The 23814-nt window shown below is 56.4% G+C and overlaps 4 protein-coding genes across 4 annotated transcripts; 2 read left to right on the forward strand and 2 right to left on the reverse strand.

Annotated features, from left to right (window-relative positions):
* Window positions 1–2411: 2411 nt before the first annotated feature.
* Window positions 2412–2811, reverse strand: INS49_008249 (uncharacterized protein; the record flags this gene model as incomplete). Its single annotated transcript, XM_043168994.1, has 2 exons — window positions 2412–2524; window positions 2589–2811. The coding sequence occupies 2 exons, from the start codon at window positions 2809–2811 to the stop codon at window positions 2412–2414; spliced, it is 336 nt and encodes a 111-aa protein (XP_043026674.1).
* A 5529-nt stretch (window positions 2812–8340) lies between these two features.
* INS49_008250 (uncharacterized protein) lies at window positions 8341–9927 on the forward strand (the record flags this gene model as incomplete). The annotated part of the gene is made up of 1 exon (XM_043168995.1): window positions 8341–9927. One exon carries the CDS (start codon window positions 8341–8343, stop codon window positions 9925–9927), a length of 1587 nt encoding a protein of 528 aa, XP_043026675.1.
* A 1139-nt stretch (window positions 9928–11066) lies between these two features.
* INS49_008251 (uncharacterized protein) lies at window positions 11067–13664 on the reverse strand (the record flags this gene model as incomplete). Its single annotated transcript, XM_043168996.1, has 1 exon — window positions 11067–13664. The coding sequence occupies one exon, from the start codon at window positions 13662–13664 to the stop codon at window positions 11067–11069; it is 2598 nt and encodes an 865-aa protein (XP_043026676.1).
* Window positions 13665–14962: 1298 nt separating this feature from the next.
* INS49_008252 (uncharacterized protein) lies at window positions 14963–16344 on the forward strand (the record flags this gene model as incomplete). Its single annotated transcript, XM_043168997.1, has 2 exons — window positions 14963–15739; window positions 15802–16344. The coding sequence occupies 2 exons, from the start codon at window positions 14963–14965 to the stop codon at window positions 16342–16344; spliced, it is 1320 nt and encodes a 439-aa protein (XP_043026677.1).
* Between the last annotated feature and the right edge of the window lie 7470 nt (window positions 16345–23814).

A 23814-nucleotide genomic window follows, 5' to 3' on the forward strand; every position in this document is an offset into this window, starting at 1 on the left:
CTGCCACCAGCAGACCGCGAAGAGGAGAAGAGAGAGATATGTTGCCCCCAACAAACGAGAATCCCCCCACCCGTGCCCCATCCTCCTCCCGTGCCCCCCCCCCCGGAACGTTTCCTCCTTCTCTCTCAACCGAGCACGACGAGTCAGAACGCATGACGACCGTGGTAGTTTTACCACCACCTAGTCCACGGGGGCAGGCAAGACTCAAAGCAGGAGGGCACACCTCGTCCTCGGACATGGGTGGTCACCAGACGCCCTTCCACGTGATGATGTTTGCAGACAAAGGAGAGCCCTGGCAAAAGGTGCACAACCCCCCCTTCTCTACACCACCCCCTTCTCAAATGGATATTGGGTGACATTCTTGCAACTTTGTCCACACACACCCACACACATACACATATGTACACACAGCGAGATCGGGCGTCTTGCATACATACAAAGCAGCTTGCGCGTGCCTGCCCCCGTGCAACTCACGTCGCCCGTCTTCCTACACACCACAGCCAAGTGAAATGTCTTGGCGGCGCAGAGGGTGGAGGTCCGCTGCAACGTGATGACGACGGTGATGGCTCGCCGCGCAGGTGCGCCGTGGCTCATCCGAAACACGCAGAATGTTTTCGTACGGTACCGTACACTTTGCAGGGGCGAAGGGGCGAGCATTTGTCGCCACACAGCTTTTTTCATTCATTTCAACCCGACCAAGAATGCTTGATTCCAGTAAGGGGATTCTACGGCGCTGGGGGAGGTGTGAGAAAAAAGGGGGGGGGGGTTGCGCCGGTGGGAAGCTAATACTCGCACGGGACGTGCTACCGTATCTATCACAGACGTCGGCTACGCATGCGAACTGACAACTGCCATGGCCGGGACGGCTCCCAGCAAGACCCTGATTGGGAAACAATCAAGGGCAGTCATGGTATCGGCTCTTCAAGGGGTCCCCTTCGAGGGTCTTGTTGATAGCGTGAACCAGGCCACTGCAAGGGCAATGTCACATCGAGCCTACTTGTGTTAGTAGCAGCAGAGGGGCCGCTTTCATTTCTCAGGTAGCCGCGCCCAGCGCTCAACGCGCAGCTCTCGACCAGTCACCGCCCTTAGCAGCTGCGCATGATATGTGATATGGAAAGCAGTAATGTATGTTGTGCATTCTTCGGAATACGGAAACCGGGATGTATATGCTATGTTACATTGAGGCAGGCGCTGCATGATCTCTGATCACGCCGGCCCTCCTGCAGTGGTTCTTTCTGCGGTACTGAGTCTTGTCCAGAGGAAGGGTGCGCCGCCCCCATCATCATTACTGCACCTCCAGTCTTGGTCGTCTTCGCCTGGAAACGCATCTACTCCTTACACCTCGCCCTCATGATTAGTAGTCCTGGTTCAAACCGCCTGGTGACAGCGTAAGCCGTGTGGGAAATAGGCCATGCCTCCAAGACCACTTTCAACCCTCGTGACGTTCGGAATCGTTTAGAATGAGTTATCTGCTTCCGGTGCCGGGGTGCCCACACGCCTACACCTCACCCGGTTACCCAAGCGGCAGCTCTCCTTGCGCCAAAGCTCGAGGCGACACGTAGGCTGCTGGAACCCATGGGGAAATAGCTGACGAGGTACCAGACAAGACAAACTAGCTGTATAATGGCTGAAAATAGTGTGAGGATGGTGCTGCGCAGCTGTTCGCGACAGGATGACTATGTCAGCCAAAGGCTCGGTCTCAAGAGATCGAAGTTTCGAGGACACGAAGGAACGGAAGACGGGAAGAATGACTCACCCCGAGAGCGAAGTAAAATGTAAGAATGATAGACCCAAAGTAGGCACCCGTGAAGGGCAGCCGTGGGCCGGAGAGCAAGTGTTGGAGGTAGGCCCATGGCCCCATCACAGCCGCAAAGGATGCAAGAAACAGTGTCGATCCCAACGTCCACCTGAAGACAAGTTTACGAGTCAGTCATGCATGTTCACCACGGCCGGGACGGAATCAAGAGTAGGTGCTTTGGAATAAGTTGGAAAGGGGGCTTGTGCCTTGCAGGTCACCCTCACCAGTCACCGGGCGAGGAACTGGCTGTTCGGCGTGTCATGCGAGATCGACAGCTTATGCGCGCCGGGTAGCTGCAGGAAACCAAGCTTGTTTCCTCCAGACCGAACGGGCCGGCTAAGGGGGCCTCGTGCATGGGATGTAAAAGAGGGATGTACCGCCTTGGGCATCCTGGGATGGGGGCAAACAGCGCTATCCCCCCCTGCGATGTTCACATGGTACTCAAGGAAACATGCGGACTTACAGAATGACAAATTTCGACGGCTTGAGTGACAGGACCGGAAAGAGGAAAAAGCAGATGACGAAGCAGGCAAGAGCGCCCAAGTTGCAAGCACCGAAAATCATTAATCGGTCCCATCTATTCACTGTTGGAACAAGCCCATGGGCCGCCAAGTCAGCCTCTCTGTGTTGTGACGGATGCAAGCCCGCGGTAAGGATAGACATTCTTGTTCCGTCGGTAGTGAGACACGGCGCTTCGAGCAGCGCCCTCGTAGGGCCGGCTGCCGTCTGCAAGGGGAACGGAGGCTCTCTGAGGTAGGTGGAATCTGTTAAGCGACGATCAACGACTCACATGCAAACCAAGTTTCCTCCTCCTCTCGCCGCGAGGCTGCCGGGAGTGGAGCGCCGGCGCCCTCCGTCGTAGGAAGGCGTACGTAGCCACGGTCGCCAAATGGATTCAACGACTTGATCGACGATAGCAGCCCGCTCTGCTGGGATGTGTTCACGGGCTCATCCTGCCCGCGCCTGGACCAGCCTAGGGCATTCATCTGGTCTCGGAATGATGCTGATGCCATCTTGTCCTCAACAGGGCTATTCGCCTTGTTCCGGGCGGTCCGGGAAGGGCGTTGCAAATGCGAATGTTGAAGGACCCTTCGAGAGAGGGCTGAATAGCCACGACCGACTGTTCCGAGTCCTCAACGTGGTGTCGTAAAGGTGTGCCCAGTGACCTGCTACTACCGTGACAAGAATCAGTGGCCGGCCTTGTGATTCCTCCGAGGAGGATGAAGGGGGTGCAGCATGTGGGAATCGCTCGATTCTATTGGGCGGCGTCGAGATAGAGACAGATAGGAGCAACCATGGAGCCACTAAGGAGGGCTGGCGTAATGAAGAGGGCGAGGCTGTGATTGAAAGGGTCACCTACCGCTTTCTCTGTGGCAGGTTCCTGTGTAGGTGTGGATGGGGACCGCGCGAGGTGCAGGCGCACAGTACGCGGAAGGCTCAGGAGACAGGTCGGGTCGAGCCAGTGCTCTGTCTCTGCGCCCTGTGCTCTGGTATGCTTGGGCTTCGATTCAGCCGCCGGGGTGGTTGATGGCAGGGTTTGTGGATCTGGATCAACGCTTGTGCGGTTGTCTTATCATCCGAAGGGGAGCTTCGTATTGCGCTGGCGACGTGTCCCGAAACGAGGGCTTCTCTCTGGCAGCCTGGGCAAACCGCGCGTACGGTGACGATACGGGGAGGCTGGCAGGTAGCAGCGATAAGCCGGGGCGATTCTGGGTGCCTTGGGCGTGGATGCGAGGAGCTGTTGGTGTGTGGTTGGCAGGGTGTGTGTGTGTCGTGTTGTGACGTCCAGGTTCGCGGACGGGAACTTCAGCTCTGAGATGACGCTGATGGGCAGGACGACGTCGGGAGCCTGGGACGTTGAGTTAGTGCTACCTTCCCAGAAATAGCGGGTCCGGGGTCTGCAGATGCCAAAGCCTTAGGGTGCCCCGTGCCCCAACACAGCGCGGCACTTGGAGAGATCGCAGCAGGGGTCCCGTACTCGAACGGATCCCTGGACACACCCATTCCCGTCCATCCCCCCCCACCCACACCATACAAATACACACACCAAGCACATCACGCTTCCGAGCTTCACACAGCCATTTACAGCTTGCGTCTCGTACCCTGCTGCGGGTATCTGTTCTGTATTCCCTGCGTGCAGGGAACTCGGGCACGGTGTCATGATCGGTCCTAGTCGCAAGACGGCACGCAGACAGGTCCGTCCTTGCGCTTGACTGGGCAGCTATGACGGGATTTGTCTCATCAAAATATGGGACTTTGGGCAATCCCATGGCTTTCCCATAGGCATCACCGGGCCAGCCACATCTTCCCAACTGCCCCATGGCCAAGGGTGCCCATCAACACTTGGGACCCGCGACGGCGCTGGAGCTACTGCCTAGCCTGTCATGATGTGTGACCCTGGCCTCTGGCTCCCATGCTCCTGCTCCGGCTACCTACCTAGGCATCGGTCTTCGGAGGGCTCCCATCTCCTGCAGCTCTGCCGGCCGGTGCGATTCAGAGGGCAGGCAAAGCTACCCCCCTTCGAGCGCGACGTGGGTGTGGGGGCTCCCATCGCCAGAACTTTAATAAACTCCTACGGTACCAGGGCACGTCGGCCACAGTATCTGAGATTCGGTTCAGCGACTGCCGCGATCCGCTGGGCTTGTCGATCACCTCGTTGGTCCAAATCCCGCCGTGGCTGTGGCGACAGGTGGACAGGGGACTTTCTCTACCATGATGGCTATATTGTCATTTGCTCGTGATTGTGTGTGGGAGCCTATCAACACGACACGCGGAGCAGGCAGAGCAGTTATCGCTGTGTAACTAACGGCAAGACCTCGGAAGTAACAGTGGCTGAAATAACAAGCGGCTTTCGACCGTTATTGCCGCTGGCAAGCTTGTCGACGTCTGTATTACGTGGGAAGAGCTGGCAGGTCGCACATTCTCTTTGGTTCCAAGCTTGTTTGCCCTGCTCCTGGTGTGCTAAATGTCTTAGGTTGCGGTCGTCTACACGAGTCACGTTGGATGTGATGCCCACCCCCCTTCACACGCATTCCGGGAATGCCCATACCGATCCAGTTCTGCCATCTCTGGAGAATGCCACGGAGACTTCCCGGTAGGTTCAGCATGCGGCAGACCTCATATACGCGCAAGATACAGTGAAGGGAGGAAGGCTGAGGCTGTGCCGCAACATCTTGTGTCTCTGGCTTCCACACCATCCCGCCAGTCCAAGTCAGAAGACTTGACTGTCGAAAATGGGCCTGGTACATGACACTTCTCGCCGGCGAGGTACATGGAATTAGTGTAGAGTATATAAACTGCTGTCGTCCTGCGATACATTGGCCTGCCACCGGACCTTTCTCGTCTAGACGTATCCTTCCTATGACTCGCACCTTGCGTTCACTTCCAAAGTGTGGCAGCCAATCTGAGGCCTTCCAAAGGAATCATATAAATAGGACCTGGTACGGACCAGAAGATTTCCCCTGCAGCTTCGCCAATCTCGTACCTCTTCATTTGTCTCGCCACAGAAAGTGAATCCAGCCTCGCAGGAACCACCACAGACGACTCTGCCGGCCTGGTCACAATTTGTTATCTGGTATGAGGTCCTAACGTGTCATGCCCTTCGGGGGAACCGTCAAGAGCACATCACGGTCACCGCCGCGTGCCATGACAGGCTCATGAGGCTCCCACCTCGACCCAGCACAGTCGGAAGCTGACCAATAAAGAGGGATTCGAGGAACAGATCAACGCGTCGACGAACCCCACACTCACCCATCACTTACAAACGACGCATCGACGTTGGCGACAGCCTTTGAGCGACATCAGAGCTCGATCCGAGTTTCGCAAGACACAAGGTCCCAATTCAGGTGTGCGACCCCAAGCTGTGGGAGCGCTAGCCGAGTGGCGAACGAAAGAAGCAGCAAGACTAAGCAAGGAAAGAGACATTGGATTCGACTAGAAGCGTAATAAGCGGCGGAGCGAGGGTCGAGACCACCGCCCCATATTGCGAGGTGCGAAGACCGCTGCTGCCGCCAGCCGGGCTTATTATACCCGGCGCATCGCGGCTCGCACTTGAACATCATCTCGTCAGACGGTGAGAGAGTGCAGCGGGAAAAAGACCCAGACGATCCAAGACCGGTACGCATCTGATGTTCTTTCTTTTTCTCCCTGCGGGTGTCTGTGCCGGGATAGCCACACGGAAGCCGCATCGATTATCGCCCGTCGCTCAAGGGTTGTTTGGTCCCGCACTCGGGAGGGGCCACGAGCGATGAGATGACGACTTCTTCTCGGCAACAAATGCGAAAGACTGATTGTTTTGATTAACGTTCACATGCTGACTGAGTAAGACCGGATCGTCTCACTGGAGTCGCCTCCTATCGCCATCGCCACCATCAATTCTAATTCGGGGAGTAAGCCCAGGGCAGGACTTCAGAGGAGGCTCCAACGAGACAACGACGGCCATCTGGGGGACAGAAAGGGACAAAAGGAGATCGGTCTGTATCTCGTCCAACAAGACAGCCAACCCCAATAGACCTGGACAACCGTTGGACCGATCAAGAATCGGCTCAGGGCGTTCTGTGCTATCGAGCCTGGGCTGGCCTGGACTGGACCGGTCATATATCATCATCTCCAAGGTCAGCAGCGCCGTCGCAGCACCACTTCCAAGCAGTGCTGAGAGACACCCACACCCACCGCCCACCACCACTACCACTGCCACCACCACCTCCGATCCCCCGCTATCACCCTCCATCCATCATCCATCCCAGCCATCGACTATCGGTCAACCAAAGCATCGAGAGAATACCTTCTGACCACCCGTCTCGTCGCAGTGCGGTGCGCACTACATCACTTTGCAGCGTCAAACCACACGAAATCCACACCCAGGACAGGATAGCATCTGGGCTGTCGTGGGGCCGATACGAGCTTCAAAACAAGGTCAGTCAATTTTTGCTCTTGCGCCCAAATATTCGATACAGAAAGGGTTGATCGCCTTCTCTTTTTTTTTTGGCGGCCGTGGTTGTCGTCGGCGCTAGCACTCGTTCAAGGCAGCGAGGGCGCTTCCATCCCCACCATCCCCACCATACCCTCCCCGGCCCCTACGCGGTACCCGTCCTAGGTACGCTGGTACCGTGTACCTGTCCCGCATTGTACTGTGCCGTGGTACAAACCAGCGTGGATTCTTGGAAGTGGGAGGATGGAAGTGCGGGCGCACTGGCCCGCGCCCGCCCAGTGCTTCCCTCCGCTCTTAAGCTGTTAGGCCAAGCTCGTTGGCCACAAAACCGCAGGACGGGCTGAACAGGCCGGGTTGACTCCATTCGGTTTCCCTTCTCCAGAAATCCCCAGCATTTCATCTCGCCTTCTCCAGACCTGACCCGCACCTGCACCCGCACCCGCGACCTGCGATCGAAACCCACCGTCTCGCAATTGCAGCCGCAGTAACCCAGACTCCCAGACACCCTCGCCCTCGTCGTCCCTGCCTGTACCGGCGCCAGTAAGTGCAAGTGCCTCGTCGGGCCTCCCTGCGACCTGCAAGCTGCACGCCGCTAGGAGCCTCTGTTGTCCCGCTGTCCCGCTGCATTCTATTTCCCCGGCCTTGTCGCTCGGAACAAGACAGGTCCTCGGTGCATCTGTCGCCCTGCAATGCGACAGGAGCTAGCGGCTGAGAGCTTCCATACAGAACACCACCTACCTGCTCCAAAAGGGCCGCGCCTTCTAACAGCCGTCCCAGCCATCCCAGCAGCGCCGACAAGCGAGCAAGCCGACAAGCAGCGTTGCCCGCCTGTTCCGCCCTCCGCAAGTCCCAAGGCAACAGAAAGAAGCAAGAAAAGGTCTCACACCTTTCTCGGCCGACGCTTCCTCGACGACTTCAATCCCACATCCTCCCAAGTCGTGCTTGTTTCTATGCCATAGCACAGCATCCGATCTTGTCCGGATCCCCCACCTCGGTGTCGTCGCAACTTTCTTGTCGCACCAAGCCGCTGGGCCGCCTCCCTCTGGGTTAACCTCACCTCGTTGCTTTCTGCGCTGACCGACTCGCACCCCTCCCACCCCCCCCATCGCCAAGCCTCACCCGGGAACTGCACCGAGTTACAGCCTCACCCTCCGCGGCTTCCTGCTGGGCTTTCTCACCCCGAAATATAATACAAACAATTGTCCTTACTCACAGTTGGTAATAGCCGTCTCCCCTTTGCTTTCTTGCTCCTGAGGGCCGCTTTCGAGTCCTAGAGCCTGTCAGAAACACTGCCTCGGTCTGCACCCTGGCTGGGTCATGCTGACCGCAAGTTGCGACGCTGCCCACTTCGAGTCATCTTGTTCTGCAGGGCTGCGATCGCGCCCCAGCGACACATTTGATCGTGCATCGTCCTGATTCGTACTTTTTCAGGCTTGCGGCTGACTTTGTTCTCTTAAAAGCCGACCTTGAACCATCGATAACGGCACCCATCGCGCATCGCGACACGCTCGGAGCGACAGCGCCACTTGAGTCATCATCAGACGACTTCTCGCACCACCGAAATCCAACACCGAAGTATCCCATCCAAGCCTCGTAAACACTGCGATACATCATGGCCCAACAGGGCTTCAATCAGTACAGCCACGGCGGCGGCGGGAGCATCAATCCAAATGAACTCAACTTCAATCAAGGCTTCCAGCAGAACTTTGGCGCAGGCTCCAACAACCAGAACAATGCATTCTCCAGTGGCTCGGCCGTCTTTGGCGATGACGAACTACTAGATGGGCTGGCAAGCCCGACTGAAGGAGGCTCGGGCATGCAAGGCCAGGAGTTTTCCGGCATGAATGAGATGAACATGAGCTACAACCAGAATGGAGGTGCCTTCAACGCGCACCCAAGTGTTCCGATCGACCAGTCGCACATGTCAGGCTATTCCAACACACCCGACGGGGATCCTATCCAAAGTCCCTTCATGCAGAACCTTGGCCAACACCGCTCCATGCACGGCTATGCGCAGCCTTTTGGCAACTCAATACAGTCGCCCATGTCCTACGCCGGCTCTCCCCTGGCCAACGAGATGAACAAGGACCCCAACGACAACGCCCACATCCAAGCTCGTCAGAGACTCCAGGCGCAGGCCATGCAGCGCAAGGCTTCCAATGCGAGGAGCCCCCTCACTCCTAAGATGGGAGCGCTGGGCTTGTCTATCGGTTCTCAAGACGGATTCGGCGCTCAGCCAATACGGACAGGCGGCGGTCCTCACCATGTCAAGGCACCCTCTGGCCACTGGGCCCACACGCCAAACAGCATGGCCTCATTCCCTGGTTCTGGTCTGTCTTCACCGCTGCAGACCGAAATGCACGGCGGCAATCATCAGATCAACGAATTCCTGATGAAGGGTACGTCAATGCCCACGAAGCTGGGCCAGGGAAATGCGCTGTCCTCGCAGCAGGAGGCCAAGAAGAAGCGTCGCCGGGAGTCCCACAATCTGGTCGAGAGGCGGAGACGAGACAACATCAACGAGAGGATCCAGGACCTTAGCAAGCTGGTCCCCGCCCACAGACTAGACGATGAGAAGATCCGCAAGATGATCACCAACGGCACTCCTCTGTCACCGACACTCTCCGGCTCTTCCAACCCAGGTACAGCGACATCAGGCCTGGCTGGTCCAGGTGCCAGAAGAGCGACCACCGGAGCTGCGGGGAACATAACCACGGGCTTGCCCATGGAGGACAAGGACAAAGGTCCCAACAAGGGTGACATTCTGAATGGCGCCGTCAGTTGGACGCGTGATCTCATGTGGATGCTGCAGGCCAAGATCCAACAACAAGAGGAGCTTATCAACTTGATCCATGATCTTGGCGGTCATCCCCCATTCGGCATCACCGAGGACGAGAAGAGAATGCAGACGGAGCTGCTGGAGGCCCTTGCCAAGAATGAGGCTACGGAGTTCACTTATTCACGAACGGCAGGAACGGGTCTGAGAGTGCCTCATCACACCGACTACAAGGGGGAGCCTCTCAACAGCGCCGACCACAGCACCGAGATGAACTCGATCAGCCCAGAAGGGGATGCCAACGGCCATCTTGGCAACGGAATGTTGGAGGCCAACACCTTCTGGGAAGACGACGCGGAAGACATCAAGTTCAACCGCAACAGCTTTGACGAAGAAGACGAGTTCATGGAATTGACGAACTAGAGACGTCATACTTCCATATTGCCGCGATCACCGCATGCTTCGCCGAGTCACACATAGTTTTTGTTCAGTTTTCTTTAACCGCCCAGAGCCACATCGGCCTCAACAGCCCAGGCTCGGCGGTCCCCGTTCTTTGTTTGTCGCTAAGAGGTCATCTGTATTTCCCTTTACAGTCAGTCCAAGACACTTGCTCTTGCTTGCATCAGGCGGACGTTGGGGAGTGTTCTTCCAGGCAGGGCAACATATTTTGGCGTTATTGTGTTGGTTTTGAGATCTCATATCTCCACTCCCGAGGGGACCACCTCCCCAAGCATACGCAGACGGGATCCGCCTCCGGAGCTTAGGCAATTGCTTGTCTGGACTCCTTACACTGCATTCGTCAATTTTCTACTATTAGGCTTTTCCTTTTCTCCCTCCTTTTCTTTTGGGGCTGGGCTGGGCCGCATTGGTTAATTGGCATTGATATTTACAGATCGTTATTGCTTACTATGATACCTGAGTCGTTCTGATGTGGGGGATTAGGCTACAACAATAGCAAGGGATGGGGCAGGATCCGTTGATGGGAGGGAAGGCCCTGCGTTGTGCTTATTTGAAATATTACACAAATTTGTCAATCTTTGCTCCCTCTGGATGCGTGAATATGCCGTAGCAGCACTGTAAACATCGACCTGCCTGCCCTCATGTCTGTCCAAGTCAGGTCCCATGGTGGAAACGAGTTGTACTTGGGTGTCTCGGACAAACTTTAAACATCCTTGGAATAAATGATTTCTATCATAGACAACCTCATTCTAAGAGCAGATGTGACTGGGATGACCATTCGTCATTGGCTTATTCCTCATAAGCTGGATTGTGTCTGCTCCTGCCTGGCTGGCTCCAGCAATAGATGTTCAGTGGTCTACCACAAGTTTGTCCTCAACATATACCAAGCTCTTGGGCCCCTTCTATGGAATGTTCCCGCAAAAAGAAGCATGAATAAGCAGTGGTTCTCGCCTCCAGAAGCTGCTTGCTCAGGTCCCAGGGATGACCTCCCACCCGAATTTCAAATGTCGACTCTAGACCGGGAATGGTCGTTGGAGGGTCTGGACACGAGGATTTCCCCCAGCCTGCTCCGAGGCAAATACTACCAACACCTCCTCCTCCTCCTACCAGTGCCTGACAGTCTGCAGGTACTCGCTCATGGCCGTCAACAAGTTCCACACGTCCTTCCTTTTCATCTCCTCCTGCAGCGCGATCCGCTCCAGCGCGCACCGCCCGTTAAAGTACTTGCAGAAGAGCGGCCACGTGTTCGCCACCCTCTCGTCCCAGTCGACGCCCTTGCCATCACCGCCGGCCTTGCCATCCTTCCCACCTGCAGCCGAGCCGGCGCCGACGGCTACCCTCTTGGGGCCCTCGCCCAGGCCAGGCTGCGCCTTGGCCTTGTCCTTCCTCGCCTTCGACGGCGGTGGGGCCGCGGTCTTCCTCTCCCGCAGCCGCCTCGCAATCGCGGACAGGTAGAGCGACTCCTTGCCGGTGGCCTTCTTGGCGTCCAGGATGATGTGCGGGCTCAGCTGGGCCAGGTGCGGGGCCTTGTTGACGCTGGGGTGGTCCGTCGCCCTGGGCACGGCCTTGCGGGCGTGCGCCGTTGCCTTCTCGGCGAGCTCCCAGGCCAGCTTGTCGGCGATGCGCTCGAGGCGGGCCTTCTCCGCGACCTGCTCGGCCAGAGTGGGCTGGGAATGCGGCCGGCCGTGGGACGTGGCGGAGGTGGGGGACTGCACCTCCGAGCCCGGCGCGGATGCGTCCCTGAGGACTACGGACGTAGAGGGAGATGAGGGTAGAGGCGATGGCTGAACGTCATCCCCGATGGAGACGGAGCTGAGATCACCGATGCTCCTCTCCAGGGCAGTCCCTGCCACGCTGGCCGTTTGTTGAAGGGCAGAGGTGGAGGAAGCGAGGTTCTCGACGCTTCCCGCCATCATGTCACTGCTCCTTCCGCTGCCTCTCCTGTTCCTCGCTGCGCTGGGTGCATTTTCAGGCGAGCCGTGCTCCAGGTCGTCCACAGCTGCAACCTGTGCCCTTTTCGCCTTGGCGACCTCCTCCGCCTCGAGGGCATACTCCACCTCATACAGTATCTCCGGCCAGACAACGACGTACGCGAAAGTGCAGAGTTGTGCCACCCATCCGCCACGCATGAGCCACGCCAACATCTGAAGATAGCTGGGGCGGAAGCTCTTGGACGGGCAGAACCACTTGTATGGTCTTGGGGCGGCAGATAGGTCGGCGAGGAAGTTAGGCAGGGCCGGTGCAAAGGGAAACTGTCTCGCCCAGTCTGCGCTTGCCCTTGGCAGTGCCTTCATGTCGGCATTGGGGCTGAGGAAATAGACGTCCCTTGCATGCAGAGGAGGTATGGCAATGGCGCGCCGCCAGAATATGAAGTGCTGTGCGAATTTTCGCACCTGTCCAAGCGTGAGAATGTTGTTTGTCTGCTGCGCAACCTGGTGAAAAGACATGGTCGGCTTCGAGTGGCGGACGAACTCGATCATGGATAGTGTGGTCTCGTCAGGGTCAGCAGACAGCTCTGCGATAATCTTCTTGTCATCGTCCATCAGAAGCAATGCAAAGTTCTTATCAAGATAATGTGGCTCTTCGAACGCATCACTGTCTCCGACAAAAGTGTTGGCCGTTGTGATCCACAAGCCGCGACTGTCCTCCTCGCGTTCCAGTGGTGGAAGATCGGGGATGTGGAAGGGAACGGGGATCTGCACCGAGTGTGTGACAGTGGCCTCGCCCGTGTCAAGCTGAAGCGCGGCGATCTTGTTGCGTGAGATGGCATCGTATAGGTCTTGCATTGAAGCGGCCAGAGATGAATTATGTAGGATCTCTTCCCACAACACGCTCATTTTGCGCTTCTCCTCGCGCGCCTTGTCTTTCATGGACAGGATCTTCTTAGACTCCTTCCACACGAAGTCGCTGCGCTGCTGGACGTATTTGTAGGCCTTGTTGACCTTGCGGATGATGTTGGTGTACATGGAATCGATCAGGTCCTTGGCTTCGTGCTTCCTGGGGTTGAGGATGAATACGAGGTTGAACATGGTCATGGAGCTGACCTTGTCTTCTGCCTCGTCTTGAGGCTTGCCCGCGCCGACCGTCGACTTTTCCGGTCTGTCCCTGACATCGGTGTTGTCCTCATCGGCTACCTCCCCCTTTCTGGCGCCAGGATCACTGTCCAGGGGGTCCTCGTGTGGTGACAACTGGTCGTCGTCCCTTTTCGAGGCATCACTGTTCTTGTGCCTCTGCTGGTTTTCCCTCTTCTTGCTTTTCTTCTTCCAGATACCATTGTCAGGTTTGTGGATTGGATATGAAACGAAGTACAGCGGATCCAAGGAGATTTGGAATAACGTCTTGTGATATGCTCTAGCCGGGGTCAAGATGCTCTCCAAGTCCTTGGTAGGGAGCCCAGCGACATGCTCCCACGGAACAATCTGAGTGCCGCTGTCGGTGACGATGTGATCATCTTGATCCCATGGGAGCATCTCAGACACGTTCAGGTTATACGGCGACGAGCCGTCCATGGGCGCAGCGGCGCGTTCCAGCAAGATGTCGTCCTCGTCGACGCCGTCCTCACTGCCCTCTGTGTGCCGGTCCTCGACAGGGACTATGTGAGGAGGGTAGTGGAAGACAAAGCGGGGCCCATCGCGGTTCCTGTTGATGACCAGGGCCACTCCAAGAAAGTTGGAAGGATTTGGGAGAGCCGGGAGAGTCATACTCGACGGGTCTCAGCTATCAGGCGAGGTGTTGAGTTGCGACAGGTCGCCCCATGCATCGAATGTTAGGTTTCAAATGAGGAATGTTCCTGCACATGAAAAGGTCGATGCAGGTTCTTCAGTCGACACACCCCAAGGCATCATTCATGGGTGATGTGGTCTGTTGGGCGCATGAGCATTGGCGCGTTGAGGAAAAGGACCGTCACATCGTTGTCCGGTGTGCCGTGGGCGGCGGGTTGGAGCTGGTTCTGTAGGATGATGCGGTATTGGGACGCAACCACTGATCAAGATAAAATATCAGCATCGCCAATTCCTCACACAACGTTCAGTATGGCCCGTCACGTATACTATATATCTAGGGAGTCTTGATCGTGAACTCGACGGCAGCCGCTCCCTGGTTGGCGGTAGCTGGTAGACACCCCGCAACCAGCTGCTGACAGCTGGTCGTTGGGGAGCCTCTCCCCACTCCCAGCCTGGCCACCTCTATCACATGGGACTCGATTTCTCTTAGCAACTGTGGGCCCAGAGATGAAGAGGCAAACAGGACCCTTGTGTGGGGGGGGGGGGCATTTGCCAGCAGCAGGGGCAGGCCTTTCCTCCTCCTCTTGCGAGGGGGAGAGAAACAGAAGGCTTTTTGGACAGGTACGTGGGAGGCTAATAACAGTAGCCAGATCTCTCCCCCTTCCATCGATCGCTTCTTTTTCGGGAAGTCGTCCTCGTGCCCCTCCGTGCCCCTCATCCACAGACTGTTGAGTTTCGAGGTCATTTTGCTGTTCGGCAAATACAAGTCTGCTCGCTGTATTGTCGGTCGACCTGGTCTTCCCGTGACAGTCGCACTGCACTCCCAACCGTTTCCTCTCCTCTTTGCATTTGCGTTTTCAAGGCCTTGCTACCGAATAGCTCCACGCCGAGGTGACTAGCTGTTGTCAAGCACCTTGAGAACCTGTGACTGTGAGTGTATCCCGTCTCCCGTGTGTGCTTGCTTCCTCTTTTCCCGCCCCAACCCCCCCTTTCACTGCCTCCTTGGGCAAAGTATGACGTCTTCCCCCACCAGACTGTGGATGTGTCACGTAGAAACAAAGGCAAGCTTCAAGTCGTATCAGCTCTGACCGGCGGGACTCAAAAAGATAAAGGCATGTGTCGAGGAACCTAGTCGTCTTGTGAGTGCTCGTTTGTGCATTCGTTGCTGCTCTGCATACATAAAAACCGGCAGACGCCCCTTTTTGGCCGGCACCCCTCCACACCCACACCAACCCGACAAAGGCAAGCGACCCCTCCTCTCCCCCCTTACTCCAACCATGATACACCAAAACGGCGACAACGGCCCTCGCGCCGCCGCCGGGTCTGACCAGCATCCTCCGGTCCGCTTTATTCCCCAGACCTACGACGGCTCCGACTCCGAAAACTCGGCCCGCCAGCTCATCCTGGCCCTGCGCCCGGAGTGGTCATCAGAAGACTCCAAAATAGAGTTCGTGCGCTTTACCGATGGCATCACAAACACGCTACTCAAGGCCGTCAGCAAGCGCCCCCGGCTGTCCAAGGACGAGGTCGACCGGGAGGCCATCCTGCTGCGTGCATACGGCCATGGCACCGACTTGATCATCGATCGCGCCCGGGAAACACAAAATCACGAGCTGCTCTCGCAGCACGGCCTGGCACCAGAGCTGCTGGCGCGGTTCAACAACGGCATGATGTACAGGTTCATCAGGGGTAGCGTCACGCATCCTGAGGACCTGAGGCGGCCAGAGATATACCAAGCCGTAGCGAGGAGGCTGGCTCAATGGCATGCCACGGTGCCCTGTCTTCCGGGCAAGACGCACATCAGCGACAAGATGGACGTGCACTGCATTGATGTGCTCAACGGGGCTGCGAAGGAGCACGCGACTCTACAGGAGGCCATAGATGCAGCTGCGCCTGGGAAGCAGGCCCCCAACGTGTGGACCGTCATGCAGAAGTGGATCTTTGCCCTGCCTACCAAGACGCCTGCACAGAGGGAGCGGCAACAACTGCTGCAAGTCGAGCTGTCCAAGTTGGTAGCTGAGCTGAGCCACCGGCCAGGCCTGGGGAAGGATGGTGTAAGTTATTGTCAAGGACCAACCCGGTGGAACGCTGCCAGGCCAGAGCTGACTTTACCTAGCTGGTCTTCGCGCATTGCGACCTGCTGTGCGGAAATGTCATTGTTCTGCCCAAGGGCAGCGACCAAGACTCCGGGATAATCAGCAACGGCACCGCGAATGGGACCGATGAGACCGTGACCTTTATTGACTACGAATACGCCGTGCCCTCCCCGGCAGCATTCGATTTGTGCAACCACTTTGCCGAATGGGGTGGTTTTGACTGTGACTACAATGTGCTGCCCACCAAGTCCCAACGGCGCGAGTTCATCACCGAGTTCGTGCGGTCGTACTTCGGTCTCCTCCCCGGGCAACCCGAGCACGACGAGGCATCCGAGATCCAGAAACTGGCCGACGAGGTCGACCTCTACCGCGGAGTCCCAGGCTTCTACTGGGGCATCTGGGCGCTCATCCAGGCGACCATCTCCGATATCGACTTCGACTACGCGTCGTACGCCGAGACCAGGCTGGGCGAGTACTGGGCGTGGAAGGCCGAGGTGGACGGGAGCCGTACCGCCGAGGGAAAGGAGCTGCCGCTGCGGGAACGGCGGTGGGCTGAGCAGTGAGGCCTTGCTCCCTGCTCCCGTTTGCGTTCGCCCGGTCTTGGGGTGTCGATGATTTCAGCACGGAGGCAACCGTCACGAAACTCGAGCGTGATGTTGCCCAAGAGATGGGGACAGGTTCCCAGTCATTCAACATGCTCTCTGCGAGGAGTCAAAAGAAAACCAGTATATAGGCATTAGCGTATACCAAAGCGCGATAATATAATTGTCTTTTAGAAGCAAGTACTGGCGCGATTGGGTCAAGATGGCCTGGTGGAGGGCTCCATGCTCAGAGGGAATGTAGGCTGGGTTTTCAACGGATCCGAGTGCGTCCACTCCCCACGACGGCAAAAGGCCTCATCGTTGAGGGAAAGACACCATCGGGTTCGTCTTGCTGGAGATGGGTCTCTACTGCAGAAATAGGCAGGTATGGTATGCTATCGATAGGTTTGAGGGCGAACTCTATGATACGGCATCCGGCGAGGTGGTGTTCCTGCACCTGCAGCTGGAGTCAGCTACTGCAACTGTGCGGGTGGTGGACACCAACCCCCCCAGAACCGTCAGCAGCGAGTTCGAGCTGCGTTGACCTGCACTGCGGCACTGCGGTCCTGCATGATAGTGCGATACTGCGACAGCAGGAACTCCTCCCTTTCTCAATAGCAGAAATACTCCGCCGTACTGTGTTTATATCTGCAGGCTTCATCACGACCCGAATCTAAGGATCATGTTTTCCTTCGACAATACCACTTAGCCAGACTTTCGGACAGGCGCTTCCACAAGTAGCCAACAAGAGGTGCCTTTGAACGTCAGGTACAAGCAATATTCAGCCTGACTCTAAGGTTGGAGCCTAAGCCGCCTGTATCACTTACGCCCACATCGGGAATGCAGCGAGACTCTCATCACCACAATCTCTTCTAGCTCATGATATATGGTCAGAGCACATTCGTGAATTCAAAATAGACTCCAATATTTCCTGGGAAGACCGCTTCACTTCTATGTAGCCTCAGCAGATACCAAAAGATGATTGTCACAATCCGCCTAGCAACAAGATACAGACGCCAAAACATCTGCCCAGCGAGCGAGAGGTTGAGCTGATGAACCAGTTACTAAAATTGGAATATATGATCAAAAAGTTCAAAGGTCAAGCTACAGTAGAGACAGCACCGAGTCACCAGAGGCCAAAGATACCACCGCCAGAACACCAAGTCCTCTGTCGGTCTCAAGGAAGCAATGCCCCTGAAAGGGGCCACAAACGAGCAGTTAAACCGCATGCCACTTATCATAGGGAATCTTACAGTTCACCGGCAAGAGACTTCGTTTGGACTACAGCAAGTGCATATCCTGCAGGAAGGACTAGAATCCCGTGAATATCGCCGGTCATACGGTAAACTTGCAGGCCTGACAACTCCGTGAAGTGCACCCTAGCCAACCGCGCCTGGCCGGGCCAGAAATGCCACCGCTGCGCCAAGATGGGCCTCAACTGCTCAGCCAGTGTCACAAGGAAAGCCTGTGGCGGAAACTGGACATCTCGGGCCACAAAACAGCCTTCTTCCCAGTAATGTCGGAGCCATACCGAGCAGCAGCATGGATTATTTGGCTCGCCAGCTATCAGGGACCGACCATTAACAGCGATCTCGGACCTCACGACGTAGGAAGAGTACCCATTTCTACCTTCTTACCAAGGAGCAATCTCCGCAGACTTCCATGACACCGCAATCGACAATGAACTTGCTCCACGAGCAGTGCAGGATCAAGTGTTCAAGACCACAATGGTAATTGGAAGCACAGCTATGCCTGGTAGAACAGGAGAGGACAGCAACAGTTACAAAGGACCATGGATTGTTCTCCCGTGTAATGACCAGCTCACACTAGCAGCCTGGGATCATTGGATACAAGAAGCACACGTTCATGCTAGCAAGATGTCCGAAACGCACGTACACTGGGAGTTGAAGAAGTCAGGGGTTCTCCGTGCTTCTATCGATGTTTTTGGTGTACGACTTGACCCGCGTGCCATGTCAGATATTCTGAAGCAAGTCTGCCCTATCTAATTGTGTCTAATATGTAGCAGCTAACAATTTGCTTCTCATTGAATATGGGCCAAGGCTCACAAGGGGTGACTGTCGTGAATGTGTAGCCACTGGTGTCTTGCCCATGGTTGCGGGTTGATGTTCTTTGAAGTCAAATATGCAAGAGACCATTTACAGAAGACACATAGCCTATACATCGGCTGGGACAACATCGAGGCATATCTATTTGCGTGAGCAAGACGCGATTGTTCAATTGTTTTGGAGCATCGTTGACGACGCTGCCTAGGCCAGCATCATCGGAGCCTGGTGTAGTAGGGCTCAGCCACCTTCCAATTAACCACACGACATCTACGAAAACCAAACCAAGAGGAACGTGTCATAACGCCCACTGCTTTGGCGCCACACAGCAAGCAGAGCGGCAACCAGGAGCAATCCGCGGCCGTAATTGGATGGGGAGGCCAGCGGCCCCCGGACTCCTGGAGATATTTCCCACCGCAGACGGAACGGTGACCCTTTACTACGAAACATAGTCTACCTATGGAGACCGACCTGATGGGCTCCTCAACACCACGTCATTCTCTGCAAACTAGGTATACGGCTACAGATAAGCCATGGGGCCTCTGTAGGGAAGAGTTACAACAGCAGTTGCGCAGCGCAAGTCAAGATGGGTCAAGATGGAAAACCTCAACAATGCATCGCATAGATTGAGGGAGGAGAGTTGGCGGTTCTGCTTACTTGGCGAAGATGTGGATTCAAATATTGAAGACTCAGATACATTGTGCAAAAGCTGTCGATTTAACATTCATTTGCTTTTCAAGTCTGGTACTCCGAAGTGTCACTAACCGATCTCACCCTTTGACGATGAGTGGCCGGCTGTATGGTGTATAGTACTAAGTAGCAATACAAGTCACTTGGGTAGGACTTCATGGGCTCTTCCAGATTGAGGCCCAGGCCCCGTCTTCCTATTCCATCGCCGGAGCATGGCCTTGCTCTGCATGCTCGAGCTTTGCTTGCCATCCCGCTTGGTACAGATAGACTTGGTGAGTGCGACCGTTGTTACCACCCTAAGAGGCAGTCAGAGCCATGGCCGCTTTCCTCGCACGTATAATGGTAGGCTGTGCTTGGGTTTATGGTTTATGGTGGATAATTGATCGACAGCGACCAAGCTCTCTGACATTCCCGGGAAACTGCCCCAAAGTAAAAGTGTTACAGGAACCAGGGACATATCCTGCCTCCTAGCCAAAGCAGACAAGGGGCATGTGAACCACTGACAGTGGCACTAGATCGTGTTGCAATACTGTATTGTGAGAAGAGCAACCAACCCCACTCTCGGGTGGGCAAATGTGCAGCCGCCACGGCGCTGACTAGATAGATGCAACCGTCAAGGGGGATACCCCTAAGGGTTCCGGGGCCGATCCGACTACGCAGTACTTCGAAGAAACTTTTGGAGAAAATTGAAGGTCTTGGCATCATACTGCTTATGTGGGTAGGGGGTGATGGGGTCGACTATTTCTATAGCCCATGAAGCTCACGATCTCGGAGAATGAATCGATGACGGACCCTCTCCCTCGTTTTGCCTGCCTCATGATCAACGCGCAACACGGCCTGGGGACAAAAGTCAAGCAACCCCGCGACTGGCCGTGCAGTCGCAAGCCAGATACCCCCGAGGAAGCTCCGACACGAGCACAGGACTGTGGTGGCTCTCACCTCCAGTGTTTGAGGGAGAATACTTCGGCTGTGCTCAGCCCCATCGGGAACAAGGTCGCAACCCGAAGCGACTGTGCGCTCAAGTGCCGGTCCTCATGAATCGACTGACACGGGTTCCCAAAGCGCTCACCGCTGCTGTCCCATGCTCAGCTGATGGTGGCGGCTGTGTCGGGGATCTACAAATGTGGTCGGGGAATGGTAACGTGAGCAGAATGCGGGACAGATGAAAGGGCATTGAAGGGCGGGATAGATTCGTCGCTGGCAGCTGAGGCTGTTGAGGCGAGCAAATGCAGTGTACAGGTCGAGTGCCACTAGGCAGGCTGCGGTTGTCCTGTCGCCTCGCTGAAGGGGACCTTGCCCCAGCTGACAGGCCGACAGACGTGGAAACAAGCTTAAGATGAGGCGTGCAACCGGGCGGGGAAGCAATGATGGGGATGGGCGTCGGTGGCCGGCGTGATCATCAAGCTGAGAAGGGTTGCTTTCCTCGGACGAGCATGCAGTTCTCGGCATAGATCATGTGAAGTGGGTGTGGCCACTGCACCAGCGAGGCTGCTCACTGAGAATCACGATATTCCCCAGGCGAGCTTTAGCTTTCCAGCAACCGAGCCAAGGCCAATTGATGGTTTGGCAGCCCAGCGCCTAGAGAGTTTGTGCCGATAGGCAGAGGTTGCCATGCGTCTCTGCGCCATGCGGACGAGGCGTGCCAGTCTGCATTGCATGGTGGCGATATTGGTACCAGGCTCGTTCTCGTGCTCGTTGGACGCGGAGCTGTACTGCGCAAGAGTTCAGAGGGGGGTGTTGCGTCCGTCCGACGGGGTTGCATCCTGTATCGGCTATCATGTCGACCACTTGGAGTTGCAGTTTCCTTGCGATGTGCCGGGCTCGCTGATGTGCTCGGCCAACCAATCTGCTCATAATTGATTGAATCGAGTCGCCGATATGCTCGTGTCTTATCACGATGGCGATCCCGCTTGAGTAGAAGCTTTCCGTCCCGGATCAATCGGTACGGCCTCATTCGCACATGGCATCGCGTGGGTGATACACATACATCTTATCTTTTTCCTTCTCCAAACCCAGCATTGAGTTTTGCGAAGACCAGAGACGGCATATCTCCACAGCGGCCTTGTACCCCATCGCTCGGTAGTGCATAGCAAGCAGTGTTTCGCTGGCAAGTCGCCAACGCTCAGTGGAACGGACAGTCTTTTTTGTTTCTAGACGACTTTCTGGAAGGCGGCCCCTTCATCCGCCGTTGAGTCGCCCCATTCGATGTCAGTTCCATGTGCTCTAGCGCCGAGTCGTTCCTCTTGGGTCACCGAATTCTGCCGTTGCCCTGGTCAAGATCGACGACACAAAGAACGCTGAACTTGGGGCTCGAACGCCGACTCCCAAGCCTAGCGCAAGGTCCTGCTTTGGACTCCAGTTTTCAGACCGAACAGTTGCTGTGGCTGAAAAAGAAAAGCCCGGCGGTGACAGGATAACTCGATACGTTCATCTGAGTTCTGCGTCCTCGAACTTTCAACTCCAATGTCATCATTCCGCTGCCCCACACTCCACTCACCACTGTAGGTTCAATCAAAAAAGCATGGGGGATCTACGACTGCAGAGGACAAGAGAAAGTCGAGAGCTGGAGCCAAATTCAGCCCAAGGATTCCCTTGACGTTCTAGCCGCGGGACGTCTCGTCCGGTAGCCGGGGACGTGTCTGTGAACATGTGCGAATTGCCTTCCCATATTGCATGGCTAGCTGGTGATCACAGGGATACTAGCTTGATCTCACGTAGATCCCGAGTCAAGACTTGGGTCCAGTCTGGCCGAACTCAGTTCGTCTGTTCGCAAGGCAAGCAAGGGTAGCCAGGACCCTTTCCGGCGGATCAGCAAGCTCGAGGATCATGCCTCTGAAGACCTACCTCTCAGGTTGTGTCCGCAGTATCCGTGCCCAGAGAAGTATTCCGGTATAGTTTTCGGGGGACAAAAGGCGGCACGGGGTGGTGCGGCAGGGTGCGGTCTGCTGGAGTCGCACCGACTTTGAGCTGCGATGGCTTCCTGGACCTATAGTACCGCAGTTAAAATCCCAGCTGGGAGTCGTACCATCGCAACCGATGGGCCGGCGATGGGCCCAGAGGGTATGATGGCGGGAGGGGCAGACGAGTGTCACGGCCTGGTCACAACAACGGATGCGCAAAACATGCCGGCATAGATTTGGACGTGCATGGTACAGTAATAAAGCAGCAGGCGTTGCCCACTGCAGTGCACTGGCAGGAGCGCGTGCGGTCCCGCCTACGGCGGGTTGCAGTGCCATTCAGTGCTCGGATAGGCATCGCGAGGCCATCCCTACCCCTGCTGCCCCGGGCGTCCAAGCCGACGCCGCCAGTAGAATGGTGTGATATACTGTACGCAGGGGACACAGCGATGTTTCGCTCGGCAGGTCAAGCCTGTGGTGATGGTTAGAGTTGATCGAGCTTGGCGTCCAAACAAAGATGGGATCGACAGCGAGATGTAGCGATCCTTGGGGAGGTCTTATCTCCCCTGTTATAACGGGCAGCGGGAGCCGGATAGGAGGGACGGCAAATGCCTGGGCCAGCGAGACAAGAGCTTGGACGCCAAGCCAAGGCGAGTGGCGTTGATGCTCACATAGGACGCAGCAACTCTGGGCCCACGGCGGGCAGGCGGGCATCGAGGGGTGCTGAGACTGGGCAGCAGATGACAGCGAATGGACGGCCCGCCAGCGGAGAAGAATAGGACCGCGACGACTTAATTAATGACGGGCACCAAGAGTGATAACCGTGCGTGAGGAGGAGAACGGCGTGTGTTGCGCAGCGCGGTCTTGTCAGGCCGGTGATCTGAGCCTCTCGGGAGGATCTGGGGTTTCTTGGGACCAGAACGCAGAGCTCCGACCCTTGGTGATCAGCGAGGTGGTCAAGCTTCGTCGAGGTCCAAGGTTGGCAGGGGTGGGAGCTCGAGGCAGCTTGTGGACGCCCAGCTCGAGGCAGCTCGAGGGCAGCTCGACGGGTCCAAGCTTCTAAGGTTGCCTGGTGAGCAGGACGGACAGGTGCCAAGACATGGAGTGTTCTCTAGGCCGTACCAATCGCAACAGCTGAGAGGAGAGGTAACGGGTGGACCTCAGGGGCCATCGACGGGTCAGGTCGAGTCGAGGCGAGTCGAGGAGTCGATGGGGTCAGAAAAAGATCGAGCTGGGGGTAGGAGCGAGGGTCGCGGCCATGGTCGGACCTTGATTAGTGGCCAGGGCAGAAGGGGGGACTAGCAAGAGAGGGTATCAACAAAAACCATGTGCGGTGCCATTATAATACGTGACGATGTGGGTATGAATATAGTCCACGTCAAAGAGTACTGTAAATAGTTCAGACAGGCTGGGCTGGCTGGGCAGGGTGCGCTCGGTACGCATGGCAGGCAGGGCACGCGAGGTGCAGCCGTTTTGGCGCTTTGAAGTCGCGCCACTGCAGCTGGGGCACTACCTCGAGGAGCCCAGCGCCAGCCGACTATCTGCGTGGATACATACCTGCCTGCCTAGCAGGTACAGTAGATATCCGGTCTTCCAACATGCCTACGCACAGTACCTAGGTAGGTAATAAATGGCGGGTGTACAATACTACCAGTATCTGAGTAGGTAGTGGTCTGCGATATAGGCAGATGATAAACCAAGCCGCTGCGGATGCACACTGCCTGTTTGGTCCTGTTTGGTCTGCCCCCCGTCCTGCCCCTCTACCTGCCAGCCATCCAGCCATCCAAGCCACGGCCACCATC

This window comes from Diaporthe citri, assembly GCF_014595645.1.
Source record: "Diaporthe citri strain NFHF-8-4 chromosome Unknown scaffold_3, whole genome shotgun sequence".
Lineage (NCBI taxonomy): Eukaryota > Fungi > Ascomycota > Sordariomycetes > Diaporthales > Diaporthaceae > Diaporthe > Diaporthe citri.